Here is a 15633-nt window from a genome sequence, read left to right as displayed (position 1 = left end):
GTAGCACAGAGGCCACATATCGCAGGAGCACACTGTATGCATAGACAGAACAGGAAAAGAATGGCTAAGATCATTCCAATGACCATTAGAACTTTCCAACCCCAGGCAGATATCAATTCCCAGAACCACCCCACCAGTGACCAATCTCCCTTATCCACGTGTATGGATTCAGATATTTTATGGAGTTTGGAGATGGCTTGATACACTGTCTGGTATCTATGTCTTGGATAACCCTGCATACCCCACCGCGGTCTGCAAGAATAACGTCTAGGACCATGCGGTTCTGCAAAGTCATAAGGCGATCCGCTTGGAGCTCAGCTGTCAGATTACCAAGGGCACCAGCCGTTACATTGACGGTGGATTCAACCACACGAGTCAGCTGTCTCAGGTTCCTACTATTGACCATAGGTCCCCAAAACGGCAGGAAACCCAAGAAGAAATCTCCTGCTTCCTGACCGGCAGTGTCCTCCTTACTAATCACGCCTCTCACAACTCTGGTCTTGTGATAATCGGAGGCAGCAGTAAATGTAGGCGGTAGCAGATTCGCAATATAACATGTGCCCGAGAAATCAGGGGGCAACCATGTATATGCTCGATCATTACAGATGAAATATGTACCCTTGGCAGTCAAAAACGCAGGGGAAAACTGTGACGGAAAAGTGTACGTTTCAGTACAGTCACTTCTTCCCAGTTGAGCTCTAGGATTCTGACCATTACCCTGTAAGCAGAACCGACCCATGTGGGGTACGACCCAGATTGGAGATGAGATTTTTCGCTGTCTTTCACCCAGACTAATACTATACCCCGTCGCGTTCCATCCTACATAAGGTCTCAGCTCTTCTTTGGGAATGGATGAGTATGCATCAATATCCCTACTCATATCGGCAATTCCTCTCACTAAGGCTTTATTATTTGTACCAGGTCTGATGGAACGCGGTTGGCGAGGGGAGTACGTATCTAGAGCATAGAGAAACATGGTCTGGAATGCCCATGACGATCCATTGTAACTATATGGCAGCACCAGGTAGGGAATACCCTTGTTAATGGTATGTGGCATTAACCCACACACCCAGCAATTGGTCGTGTTCACTACTAGTTGGTGCTGGTGCAAGAGCTGGATGAACGAGTTATTTACGAACTCTGATCGTCTGGTCTGTTCGTGTTCAGGCAAAGGGTGAAAAGAGTGAGAGGAGGCAGTAGAAAGGGGTATAGGCTGTTCAGTGGGTGCAATGGGCTTTTGAGCAGAGAAAAACACACATCCTACAATAAACATCATTATACTACACAGTGCAAAAAGGCACAAAAAGACAAAACATTTACTTTTTACAATTCTACACATCCTTGTTTGAAAGTTCATTTCCTCAATCGGTCTCTCCATCTTAAACAACTCCATCCTCTACTCGGGCCGCTCGCGGCGGATGAGTTTCTTCTGCTAAGGAGTACGCCTGTCAGTCCAGGGAAACGCCCTAGACCAACCAGAACCGTTGACCTAACGTCTTCGGCCTGTACCCCAAAGTCTTGGCACCGCGACCCTGCGGCAGAACCCGGATGGTGGTTCGAAAAACAAAAATCAAGAAAGTCCTTCAGATGGGAGAGCAAAAAATGTCAAAAAGGAAAGAGTAAGGAAAAATCTTTATTTGTCCATGGGCCTTGGTCTCAAATTATAACGGAGACGGCCAGGTGCCGTTTGGTCTTGAAACAAAAGTTCAGGCTCAGTGGTGTCCAGTCGATTCGATGGCGGCACAGCTTCCTGCAGAATATTGTCACTCTCTTGGACTGAAGCTGTGTCTTTTAGGCGTGCGTCACTGAATGGTACAAAACGAAGCACAGTGTCTGTCTCAGTGTCGGCGATACCCTCTTTGACCCACTGGTCATATGGCAGAGGCAAAGGGACTATTTTGCAGTGGGCACCATGAATCCAGTGCTTCCTCCCTTTTACTCGCACCGCTGATCTCGTTGACAGAAGCACAAGATGAGGGCCGATCCAGCGAGGTTTGTCGTTGCCCTTACGCTGGAAATTCCGGACCAGGACCCACGAGCCAGGGTTGATAGGGTGTCCAGGAGGTTCAGAAGCTTGGGGAAGAGTATCATGTACCTGTTGGTGCAAAACACGCAGTTTAACAGTCAAATCATACAGGTAATCGAGCAGTACTGGATGCTCTATTTCACTGAACTTCGTAGGCCTTGGCACACCCCATACGTTGGCCGGGCGGCCAAAGACTACTTCATAAGGACTAAGTCCCACTCGTGAGTGTATCGTCATTCTGGTGGACAGGAGTGCTAAAGGCAGAGCGTCAGGCCATTTAAGACCGGTGCTCGCCTGGATTTTTGGCCAGCTTGAGCTTTAAGGCTCCATTGTAGCGTTCAACTAGTCCAGCTGATTGGGGGTGATTTGCAGCGTGGAATTTCTGCCTTATGCCTAAACCTTCACATACATTCTTCATCACTTTACCCACAAACTCACTTCCATTATCACACCATACCATTCTCGGCATTCCAAACCTGGGGAAAAATTCCTTCACAAGGGCTTTGGCTGTGGATAGGGCAGTGTTATCTTTCAGAGGATAAGCCTCTACCCATTTGGAGAAAGCACAAACAACCACCAGTACATATTTTAGGTTGTTGCATCTGTCCATGTGAATAAAGTCCAGCTGCAAAACTTCGAATGGACATGATGGGGGTGCAAAGTGACCGGCTGGAGTTGGGGTTCCCCTACCAGGGTTGTACTTCAAGCATACCATACAATTCTTGACCACATTCTCTGCACACTTGGGAATCCCAGCATTCTGCCATACTGGAGCCAACAACTTACAGATACCTTTCGTACTGATATGTGCCATTCCATGTGCCATAGTAACCACTGGAAGCACATATGCATCAGGCAACAACCATCGCTTATGTTCTGTCAGATCAATCCAACAACCATTCTCATCCAACTTACCCATACTCTCTCTCCACTTGCTTAACTCTTCTTCTGTAGCTTCAGCCTGAAGCGACTTCACACTCTCTATTGTGTTCTCGCACATTCCCACATCATTAACCCATCTTGCGGGGCCTGCAACATACATTCTAGTCTTCACATTCTGTGCTGTCTCTTTCGCGGTCTCATCAGCAAACGCATTCCCACGTCCAACATCATCTGTGACTTTCCTGTGCGCACTGCATTTCATGATCGCAACTTGCAACGGTAGGGTCAGTGACTCAAGGAGATCATTCACCAACTTGCCATTCTGAATTTTAGCTCCATGTGACGTCAGGAACCCACGCTCTTTCCACAGTCGCCCGAAATTATGAGCCACGCCAAAGGCGTACTGGCTATCTGTGTATATATTCACTCTCATTCCTTCAGACAACACGCATGCTCTCGTGAGGGCAATTAATTCTGCTGCTTGGGCCGAATTATGTGGCCCTCGTGCAGTTTCCACGACCGTGTGTAAAGTCGTGATAGCATATGCAGCAGTCGTGTCACCATTAGGGAGTTTGAAGCATGAACCATCCACCCATAAAGTACCATCACACTCAGTCAGGGGAGTATCTTTCAGATCCACTCTCCCTTTCGTTTCTTCTTCCGTTCTGAACAGGCAGTCATGCTGCTCAATCTCATCTGAGTCTGCTGGAATCGGCAATAACGTGGCTGGATTCAGCGTATTGCATCTTTTTATGTGTATATGATTCGCTAACAGTGTGAGTTCATACCCTGATAATCGCGCACTAGTCAAGTGTTGTGTCTTGGTCCTATTTAATAATGTGTCTACAGCATGTGGAACCATAACGATCAATGTGTTGTCCATTACCAGACCAGCAGATTGTCGGATAGACATTGCTGCAGCAGCTGTCGCTCTCAGACAGCTTGGCAATGCCCTCGCTACAGGGTCCAAGGTGGATGAAAAATATGCGCATGGGCGCGGTCTGTCGCCAAAAGGCTGTGTTAACACTGACAACGCACATCCATCTTTCTCGTGAACATACAATGTAAAAGGCTTGCTATAGTCAGGAGTGCCCAACACAGGTGCTGAACACAACGCATTGCGCAATTCCACAAAACTTTTCTGGCACTCTTCAGACCATGGGATAGGACTCGGTGTGTCTTTGCATGTTAATGCTAATAAAGGTTTTGCCAACAAAGAAAAACTTGGGATCCAATGCCTACAGTATGAAGTGATGCCCAAGAAAGCACGCACTTCTCTCTGTGTCTTTGGCACACTCAACTGTGCAATAGCTTGAATTCTTTCTGGGGTCAGTTTCCTTCCCTCCTTCGATAAGAGATGACCTAAGTAGGTCACTTCTTGTCGACAATATTGCAGCTTAGAGAGAGACACTTTGTGATGGAAAGCAGATAAATGGCGCAACAGTGATAATGTGGCTTCTTTACAGACGTTTTCAGTATCCGCGGCGATTAGTAAATCGTCCACGTATTGAATCAGGATAGCGCCACTAGGTAAAACAAGTGCATCAAGCTGCGCTTTCAGAGCCTGACTGTATATTGATGGACTCTCACAGTAGCCCTGGGGAGCGCGTTTGAAGCGGAAGCTTCGGCCTCCCAGACTAAAACCAAAAATGTCTCTGCTTTCTTCTGCAATTGGGATGCTAAAGAAAGCATTCTTTAAATCTATCACTGAGAACCATGCAGCAGAGGCTGGAATCATCGTTAACAAGGCAGTTATATCAGGGACAACCGGAAACTGTGGCACAACAATCTTATTAACCTCTCTAAGATCAATCACAAATCTGTAAACAGGTGGCTGTGAAGGGTCCGTTCGTTTTAAGACAGGTAAAATCGGACTATTGCAAATGTTGCCTCTTGTCTCTTCAATCACACCCTTATTAATCAAGTCGCTGACAATGTCTAACAATGCTTTTTGGCCTTCATTAGAGATTTTGTACTGGGGAATACGTGGCAGTCTGACATTAGCCTTTAAAGTCACCACGTATGGCGGTATCTCCAAGAGGCCCACATCATTGGGACCAGTAGCCCAAAGGGCATCCGGAAGGGATGACAATTCAGGTGGCATTGTATTTTTAGACAAGTACATAGGGGAAATCACTTTTTTGCCTAATGTAAGTTGTACTCCTGAAGGAGAACAATACAGTGTAGCGTGCAATCTTTTCAACAAATCTAATCCCAGCAAATTCTCGCCACAACCTGTTGTTAGGATCAGGGGTGCTTTCAGTTCGCAAGGTCCAACAGAAAGTGACATGGGACTAGAAATCGGGTTCCTAACTGGGGCGCCAGAAAAACCTACTGAAACATTTATATCGCCAGACAAAGGTGCGCCAGGGAGTTTGGAATGCATTATTGAACTCTTTGCAGCACCAGTGTCTAGCAGGAAAGGCTCCGTTACATTTGCTGTAGTCACATCAACATACGGTCCACTCTGATCCACTGGCACTGAAACAACTCCCTCTCTCTGTCTATGGCTGTCCTAGTAATCATTATTTTCTGCATCGCCATCCTCCACATAATAATCATTATTGTAATACTGGGCCGTATTACTAGTCGCGTTAGCTTGCTGATCAAAACTATTAATGGCGCTTTGGGGCGGAAGAGGACGCGCGTTTTGGGGAACACTTCCACGCCCTCTGCCTCTAGGAGCTTGCTGACCACCTCTACCTCTGGCGCCATACGCATTACCGTTCCGTTGCATTAATTTAGGGCAACTATATTTAAAATGACCTTCCTCTTTGCAGTATGAACATTGGTTGGGACCTACAGGGACACGTGGTTGATAATACCCATTCATTTGCTGATTAGTCTGAAACTGTTGGGGTTGGTGATAAACACCTTGGGGTTGCCTATAATTATTCTGACCTCCACGTGGTGGATAGGCCTGCTGTAAAAGGACCTTTGTCTTTAATTCCTTCGTTTTCTTTTCTGTCCTATCTTTCTCGTCTTTATCTCTGTTTTCATAATACTGTGCAGTAGCCAGTATTTGCGCTGAAGAAGAAACAGCCCAAGAACTCTCTGAGTCTTTCAACTTTTTACACAGGTCAGGAAGTAAATTCTGCACAAACTTATCCACAAACAGCCGTTGGCCACCCTCAGTACTCATATCCTGCCCACTGTGGTCAATAAACGTTTCCTCAAACCTAGTAAAGAAGTCTGACACTGTCTCATCTTTCTTCTGCTTACATGCAGATAACTTGTCCCAATTTACGCGCATCGCAGGCATTAGTGTCTTCATATACGTGATTATTCTACCAGGCAATTCAGCTACTAAAGGCTCAGGTTTCGCGCCACCAGTTTGTCTTGCATCAGCAGCAATAATGTTAGCCCATGTATCCCCTAGTTCTGCATCGTGATCTGCATTACGAATTGACCCCCATAGAGGCTGTGGAACAACATTACCAAACAACATGTCTATATCGGCCAGGTTCATAACGCATGACCCTGCCGTCTGTGACAACTCTTTATAATAACCTGCTGGGTTTTTACGGGGATCAGGCAATGTCTGTTTAAGTGCTAACACCTCAGAGCGCTTCCATGGAACATGCACCCAAACACGTTGGAAATGCGCTGGCACAGCGGGGTTATTGCCGACAGCTGCAACTGCTTCCTTCCATACCGGGGGAACTTCTCTCATGGGATATTGTCGCGCTTTTACCTTTTTCCCCGCAAGGACATCTTGCTCAAACAATGACTGATGACAATCATCATTCCTAAAGGAAAATACGACCGCAACTGCTTTATCTATATCGCGGTCCACAATTACACCAGTTCCGAAATCAAACCTCACTCTACACAATTCCTGCGGGCTCGGATTTTTACCACTATCCTCCAATTCCTCACAGAGAAATTCGCACATTTTCTCAAACACATATCTCTGTTTTGGGGCATCCCACTGATGGAAGACATTGACAACTGATTCCACATCATACAATGAAGGGAAAACAATCCATCTACGCGCCATGCTATCTATTACCCTTTTCTCATCAGGGTTAGGCAACTGACTACGCAATTGCTTACGCCGTAAACCAGGAGTCGCACCAGATGACTCAAAGAGAGGCGACATTAACGTAGTAACCACATTAGCTAAACGCTGTCGCGCTGAAGGAGAAGCTGAAGCGGAAACAGGGGGAAAAACAGAGGGAAGAAAAGAGGATGTAGAGACAGGTACTGGAGTGGTGGAAGGAAGAGTGTTAGGGGAGGCAGCTGCTGGATTAGGCAAAATCGCAGGAAGTGCGGGGGCAGTTGGAAGCACAACTGGCAGCCCTTGAGAGGGTTGCGTTACATGGATAGGAGCCGGCTGCACAGCAGCTGGCGGTAACGGCAAGGCTTGTATTATATCAACTGGAGGTGGCATATTCACAAGCTGGGGAGGTGCTGTGGCATTTTGAGCATACGGAGGTGGTGAACTCAACAAATGTGACATCAGGGGATCTTTCTCCTTTTCTTCTAACTCATTCTGCTTAGAATGTGGCAAAGCTGGGTAACATTTGTCAATCCCTAACTTACGCTGCCTGTGCATTTGCTCGCTCATCTGCTCCTCCTCATTGTCTTTAAATTGTACAGCTGCTTGCATTACTGACATACCTCTCTCTCTTTTATTCTTCTTCGCTAGCTTAATTTCCTTCTGTTTGGCTTCCTTTCGCCATAAGCGGAAAGAGTCAAACATCGCCGGCCGGGCTTTCTTCTTAAACAATTTAATTTCCAAATTATCTAAAATATCGGTATCAAAACTACCATTTTGGGGCCATTTTAAAACACCGTCTTTTCTGGTGTAGTGGATCCACACTTAATTATACGCAATTGGGCCTACGCCATGTTTTACATAGAGCTCATAAGTTGGAGTTCCAACCGGAGGAACCGGACATGATTCTTCCAGCTGGAAACCTTTTCTACAACCCAAACAGAATAATCTACCAAATAGTCCAGAACCAGGCATCTTCGCTCACTAGTCTAGATCCAAACGTCAGAGGATTATCGATTACGATATTCTCGTGAATACACGAGTCCTCTGGCTTTGGGGTTTGCAAACACCAAATCACCAAATTACCAAATCAAACCAAACGATCCCGAAGGATACCAAAACAAATGGGAGACGCTCCACTTATACTTAACTGAATATTGCTGATCGATGACGTCACCAGAAGACTCTCTCGATTGTTTCGCTCTCTCAAACTCGTCAAGGGTCCAAAACAGGTCGATTAATCAGGGCAGCAGTCCTTCGTAGCCGTCGGGACGCGGAGAACCTCGCAGAAAAGACTTTCGGACCACGTCGACATGCAGGGGTCGATGAAGTGGCGGCCTTCCTCCGGAATTTCCACACGAAGCTCCTCACGAACCTCTGGCTTGGACTGGTACCGCTGAAATCGTCCCGAGTTGGGCGCCAAACTGAAGTACTGGGTATTTTAGTCCCAGCGGTGCAGGGGCACACACCCTATGACTTCTGGGTTTCACCCTGTTCCGGACCTACAGAAACACAGAGTCTTCTGGGTGAAGTCAAAGAATCGTTTATTGGCTGCAGACCAATTACAGGTATCCTAGAAGTACACCAGCGTGTATGTTCTCAGGAGACTGCTGAAAATCATAGGAACAGGCTACATCTTAAATAGGCCTTTTCTGGCCCCAAGCATACATTCCTGAGTTTTATGAAACGGCAATATACAAGGATATGTTACAAAGAAAAGGCAGAGTCATGATGACCATCCCACATTCCAGTTCGGCCAGCCCACAATGATTTACACAACAAGGTTCAGATCCCACATTAGATTTACAGATCCCCCCAATAAACATGAGCATCTCCTGTTTTGGGAAGCAAGTCATAAAGCAGGAACAGCCAGGTGCGAAAGAGATTAGCCAGGGGCTTGTGTAGGATGAAAAGGGTTTTATGACGGGCCAAGCCCTGATACGAATCACAGGTGGAGAGAGGAAGGAGAGCTCGTGAGCCCAGTTTGACCCGGGGCAGCGAGCCAGCTGCCCAGGTCACAGAGAAGTCAGAGAGGAAGCCCATGTACTGTGAGGCCCGTATTTGCTCCATTATAGCCTATGTGAGGGCAATGACACGATGGCCACTGCTTCCAAAATGGAACCCGCGTAGTGTAGCAGAATAACGTGTACACAGTGCATTCATAGCTAGAACGATATATAAAGCACTCGTACGTGCCGCATTTACCATTTGCGGTCGCTAATACCAAGATAGACAGAGGTAGGGCCCTGTTCCCTACGCGGTCCCGAATATTAAAGTACGACACCGCGTAACGTGGGCACGCGGTGCGCGCAGCACACCGCGTGACCACCGTGCGTGCACGGCACTAACTGCGTAAAGTGGGCACGCACGGAACGAACTGCGTTAACTGGGCGCGCACGCCACGAATGGCGTAAAGTAACTTAGCATTTAAAAAACCGTACAAATTCACTGAAAAACCATAGGTTTCACACATGTTATAGTTAGCTGGACATTTTACTGATAAAAAACCTATGAAATTCCCCCATTATAGTTAGTGCAGGCAACTATAACTCACGCAACCGCAATCCTCTGCTGATGACATATGTGTCTTTATGAAAAAAAAATATTTGTAATATATGTATAGCTAAAATTTAATGGAAGAAGACATGGGCAAATAAGTGTCTAAATACAGTATTAGCATCAGCAGAGGATTGCGGTTGCGTGAGTTATAGTTGCCTGCACTAACTATAACGGGGGAATTTCATAGGTTTTTTATCAGTAAAATGTCCAGCTAACTATAACATGTGTGAAACCTATGGTTTTTTCAGTGAATATATATATATATATATATATATATAATATATAGATAGAAAGCTATCTATATATGTATGTATAGATATATACATAGATATAGATATATAGATATGGAGAGAGAGAGAGAGCTACACACAGATAAATATATGTATGTATGTGTGTGTGTATATATATATCTATAGATCGAGATATAGCTTTATAGATCGAGATATAAAGGCTTTATCCTTATCTGCAAAGCACTTACATTTCATTGTAAAGGCATGCATGGTAAAGGTATATGCAAGGTAGCAATTTGCATGGTAAAGGCGTGCGTGGTAAAGGCATATGCGTGGTAATGGACACGTGGTAATGACATTCGAGGTTCAGACATACATCCTATGTGGCTTTACTGAAAACAGTCTTACTGAGGGCACAAACCAGTAAACGGTTATCTGCTCCTTGGTCTGAGTGCAACCACAATCAAAGTTTACGTTTGTAAGGCTGTATGTGTTATCTGGGAGGAGCAATGCTCTCTTCCAGCTTCAAAAGGGTCCAAATCAGTTCAAAATAGTTTTGGAAATCATGTAGTTATTTCCTTAGTTAACAAAAAAACATAATATTTGAGTACGGCTATTACTTTGGGCAAGTTTATTGAGATATAACATGTTTGAATAATCATATAAGGAATCAAATGGCACATTCCAAAATAGAATTCTTGCATTGTTAAATAAAGGCAACCCTTTAATGCTCTGCTTTCAAAAGATGCCATTGGTAATTTGCATGACCTAATTATCATAGAAGAAACTAAAACACCCATTTATTTAAATCCGTGCTGCATTTTTGGACCCTATCGAACTCCATTATTAATAAACCTTGCTAAGAAAGGGGAGGTTTTTGACTCATTTAAAACAGCAAAGAATCAGAATCATGATGTGGCTCTTCTGAGGTCGGATGTTCAGACATCAGAAACTGGTATAACACGCATCCGGACAGCCCATGTCAAAAGAGGGTTTTGCGTTTTCTATTCTTCTCCATGGTACTGAGAAGTACAGGGAGAAATCACATTCTGATTACAGAGCAGAAGTGCAGCTGCCCCTCTGAGCCTGTGACTTCTCATGCCTCATCATGCATTGATCTGCTAGCCAGATCTTAGATCTAGGATCTTAACATCTCCTTGACTCAAATAGGCCACCTTTCTTACATACATTCCCTACTTTCCTGTCTTGAACCTGCAGATTCTTGTTCACCACTCCAGAGGTTTTGAGCACTCACCTTTGTGACTGACAGAAATTCCAGGGATCTTCCTTATCACTTACAGATATAATATAGGTAACTGCCAAGTGCCATTCAGGTATGTGGTGGCACCAACAAATCGCAGGAGGGTTGGTAAGGCCATGATATCTTGGGTAACGCAAAACTCATAAATTAAATAATACGTCTCACTGGTCGGAGACCCCCGGAATATCATTCCTTGAAATTTGTGTAGAGTGTAGATGGATAATGAAAATAACCACCAAAATTATGAGGTAGGTAAGAGCTTATTTTATTAGGTGCCTTGTGCACAAATTCAAATCTTAACTGCCACCCATGGAACCCTCCAAATGCCGCTGAATAAAAATAACAGTCAACACCCTTAAAGGTTTTGAGAACTAGAAACCCCGACACCTTTCCACAGTTTTTTTAATCCTTATTTTTCATATGCTGCATTTTTTTTGTGGGCAAAATAGATCTTTACATGTTCTCAAAATTGCTCAGCTGTTTTCACTTATGTGTTTTGTTCTTGCAATTTCATTAGAAAGCAAACTAATGCCAGAGAACTTTTCACCTACCAGGTAACCCACAGATGGTCCCCTCATTACTTATGACATTAGCAGTGGAAATGAGAAATATGAGGCACATAAATTACCCAGCCGATTGGTTACCTGTTGGGAAATTTACGTGGATCAGATCTTTAATTTACCAATGTTACTGATTCCCCACTGAGGGATCTTGCCAGTGTATCAACTCACCTGATCTCTGGTGGAGTGTCTTAACAGTAACTCATTAGCCAACTCATAAGGGATCTACTTTCTTTTTCTTGCATAGTGTGTGGATAGGTTTATTATTTATTTCCCCGGAGGCTTTTGATTCTAAACATACTACCCCAGGGCTCAGAATACCCTATACTTTTGGGTTACCCTACCTGGAGAAACAGTAGGCTTCATGAGATTAAAAATACAATTCACAAAGTATTAAAACGACATTGCACGCTGTGGATGTCTTAGTGTCTCAAAATGGTAACATTCTTATGCATTGCAATCGACACAAGAGACACGGACCCCATTCTATTCTTGCAATTTGCAAGCAATGTGATTTGCTAGTGAGCACCCATGCAGTCTCTAAGCATGTTATTCTTGCGAACCATTTGCAAGGTTAGATTATGAATAGTTTCCAACACAAGAAAGATATCTATTGTGATCAGTGGTCCAATGGAATGCTGCAAGCTCAAACGATTTACCATTCTCAAAGAGCTACTTTTCTTGACACTGCAATTATTGTTCTCTTCAGGACCATGGATTTATAATGACTGTTCATCAATGTGATTTTGTAGATATCTCTGTTGTCCCTTGCATGCCTCCATCTTAACATTTGCATCTGGTTTAATAGATTTGCAGATGTAATCTTGCCTCATGAATATTTAGACAGTGGAGTAACAAAACCTGATGGAGCCGCTCTGCACAGTAGATAGAGGCCCCCCGCTACACTCCAGAACCAGTCAGGAGTTCTCAGCTGCCTCCCGTGCACAGTGCCGGAGAGGGCCCCCTAGAGCTCTGGCTCCCCTCCCACACTACGGGGGCTGTGGGGCTATTGTTATGCCACTGTATTTAGCAGGCAGAATCCTTGCAATCAGACTTTGCAAAGCAATGGATTTATCTGTCTCACACAGCACACTGAATTTGCCATGTCACCCGGCAGCCCACCTGCAACACAACAAGGTCAATTATACGATATGAATAAAGAGGGCAATGGGCTCACCACCATTGTTAAACTGCTATATATTTACATCTAAATAATATACAGTACTGAACATTTTAGCATGCATGCATGTATTACAATAGCCACAAAAAGTATTTGCTGAGGGCAGAAGGCTGCTCGTCCGCTGTTCAATCTTAAAAAGATCTCGCCAACATCACCTTATCTTAATCAACTGCATTGGCTACCAGTCCACAAGAGGATCATGTTTAAAGCATTAATGCTTGCTCACCGAGCTTACCATAACTCTGGCCTTCTCTATCTAAACAAAAGAATTCAGGAAGTCCAGCCAAATAGGGACCTACAGTTTGGCAAAGCTCATTTGAAAGAAAACAAGGAAAGAGGAGAATCTCTCCTGGTTTGTGTGGCCAAAATGTTGAACTTCCTTCTTGTTGTGCAACTCAGGAGTCTTGTAAATGAGACCACTTTTTGCAAGCTATTAAAAATGCATCTCTTCAATCAGTATTTTTTTTCCATTCTCTCCTAGTCACATGTTGCAGTGCCAGGACACTCTCTGAGTAGCTGTGTGCTTTACAAGTGACATCATTCATTCATTTATAGGGCCTAATTTACAAGAAAATGGTAACAGTAAGCTATTCTGCTGCGCCGAGCTGCGTCATTTTCAAAGCACATGAATGGGTCATATTAACAACAATATGACGCATCTGTGTGCTTTCCCCTTCACTGGCGCACAATTGGCTGCCATGCGCCAGCATAGGCCCCCTTGCGTCATTTTGCAGGGGTGCCTACATTGTGGGGAGGATTGTTTTTGTGCAGGAAGGGACATCTTTTTGCAAAAAAGCAATCATTGATGCAATTTTTCTCTTTCCATGCATAGAAAGAGAAAAAAATGAGGAGAAATAAAAGAATTTTTCCTCGTTGTACCACTCCTATTCCTCCCCTACGGAGGCGTAGAATTCTGACGCATTCCCAGGTTTACAAAATCTTGTAAATCTGGGAATGTGTCACGTTCCATGGATGTTGCTTGGGAACACCCACAGCAACACCCCTTTCACGCAGAGTTATGCATGAAAGGGGCACATATTTACAAGACCACACAGGGTGACTGTACGTGGTCTTGTAAATATGGGCAAGCCCATTGAGCTGCCGGTGCATCAAATAAAGTGATGCCCGGTGGTGCAATGGGCTTGTAAATGAGGTCCATAGTTTTAATCCATCAGTCGCAATTTATGTTTTTCAGTAACTTAAAATGCTGGTCTTTTGACATATACAAGGGTACAGAAAAATTTAAAGCAACAGTCTAAGAATATTCAAAGGTACCTTAAACCGAACAGTTCTACATTGCCTCCTTGTGTTTGTTGTTTTAGAATCTGGCTCGTACGAAGCAGTTGGTCCGAGGCATATGGAAGGACAAACTTCACGAGGTCATTATCCAGGAGTCTGAGTGCTTCCTCCGAATGATGGCAACGGGAGGAAGTCTGAAACCCATGAAGAGATTTTTGCAGAAAAGGTCAAAACTGTGATCTGCACTTGAGCCCCCTCAAGAAGTGATTTTTCTACTGTCATTAACTGGGCTCATTCTTAATCTCTCAAGGGTGTCCACTCAGCAATAAAAGACTGATGGGAAGGAGGTACCATACAAGGTCCCTTGGTTGAAAATACATGCATTGCTTTAATATCTTCAACTCCATTTATGCAACACTCTTTCACAGCAATTTGTGGAGTTTGAGAAGCATGAGATATGCACTATTGATTGTACTGAAGCCTAACTAATGGCCTCCTTCAGAGCTTTAGCGGATAGTAAAACTGCCTTGAGGAAATGCCATTACCACCTGCTCATATTGGTATCCTGGTCATTTTTACCTTCCAATTTCGTAAGGCAGTTTTTAGTTTTATCAAACAGTAAAATCGTGCATGATCCCCTTTCGAACCTGTTCCCCTCCAAAAATTCTTGAAGGATTTGTGCGGGCAAAACTCAGGGATCCGTGTTAAAGTGTCTCCTAACTTTGAGTGCAAGGAGGTCATTCCAGATTGGCAACAGCATTTAGAATGAAAACTTATTTGTTTTAACCTTACCTTACTTAGGAAAGTCAGTGAGTAGTGAATAGATTAATGTTAGTCCTGTTAAATGATTTCCAACTCAGTCCCAAAGACGTGTCTAACTACAAATCGAATATGCCGCACTAATGGGCCCATAGCAAATTTACACTTAGAACCAACCAAGACCTAACCTCACACGCTCGGCACCTGAAAGTTAAGTGCAGCTTAATTTGATTTAACCAAGTTAGACATCTCATCTGTGAAGTTGCTTAAAAGACCTCAAGAAAAAATCTAGGGTTCAGTAACATAAAAAGTGAAAAGATAAGTTTGTATTCATTCTATAATGTTTGTTGTTTTTATATAGGTGTCATACCTGTATTTTTTTGTTTAATAATAAAAAGCAATACAACACAGATTGTCATTTCTTCTAAAAACGTATGATCATTGGCAGTACATCTTTGCTTTTGTACAAATAAAACGGTATTAAATGGTGAACTTGATTTCTCTTTCTGCTTCAGTGGTTATTATCGTATTAGTATCTAAACATAACCCAAATGTTTTTAGCATAAGCACTTTGGCTTTTGATACTTGGAACTGTACATTTGGGGAGTGGCAGCCGGGAAATAGCTACCTGCTTTAATTGAGTGACTACTGGCCAGATGTACAAAGCTTTCCTGAGGTTGCTAACAGCCCGATTCACTGATTCGGGCAGTTTGCGATTGCAAAAAGCATTTTTTATGTACAAATGCCCAATTTGCGCTTCAGTAACCTATTACGGATTTGCAAATTGGGTTTGCAATCCAGCATTAGGAAGGGGCGTGCTTAAGGCATCCCTTGAAAATAGCGACTCCCAGTGGTATGTGTGAATGTTTTGCAACCGGAAAACAGTTGCAAAACATGATCATTTTACCACCAACTCCGAGTTGGTGGTAACCCATTC

The 15633-nt window shown here is 44.0% G+C and overlaps 1 protein-coding gene across 2 annotated transcripts in view; it reads left to right on the top strand.

Moving 5' to 3' along the window:
• LOC146823002 (enoyl-CoA delta isomerase 2-like) overlaps positions 1–15193 on the top strand; it is a 995794-nt gene extending 980601 nt beyond the window's left edge. For both annotated transcript variants that reach the window (XM_085607191.1, XM_085607190.1), the window contains one exon: positions 14021–15193. In XM_085607191.1, coding sequence (XP_085463317.1) covers positions 14021–14176 — 156 coding nt within the window. In that variant the 3' untranslated portion in view covers positions 14177–15193. The remainder of the gene's footprint in view (positions 1–14020) is intronic.
• The last annotated feature ends 440 nt before the right edge of the window (positions 15194–15633 follow it).

Source organism: Triturus cristatus, chromosome 5_2, assembly GCF_964204655.1.
Source record: "Triturus cristatus chromosome 5_2, aTriCri1.1, whole genome shotgun sequence".
Lineage (NCBI taxonomy): Eukaryota > Metazoa > Chordata > Amphibia > Caudata > Salamandridae > Triturus > Triturus cristatus.
Note: the sequence above shows the minus strand (reverse complement) of the source record. Positions and strands in the feature narration are given on the sequence as shown.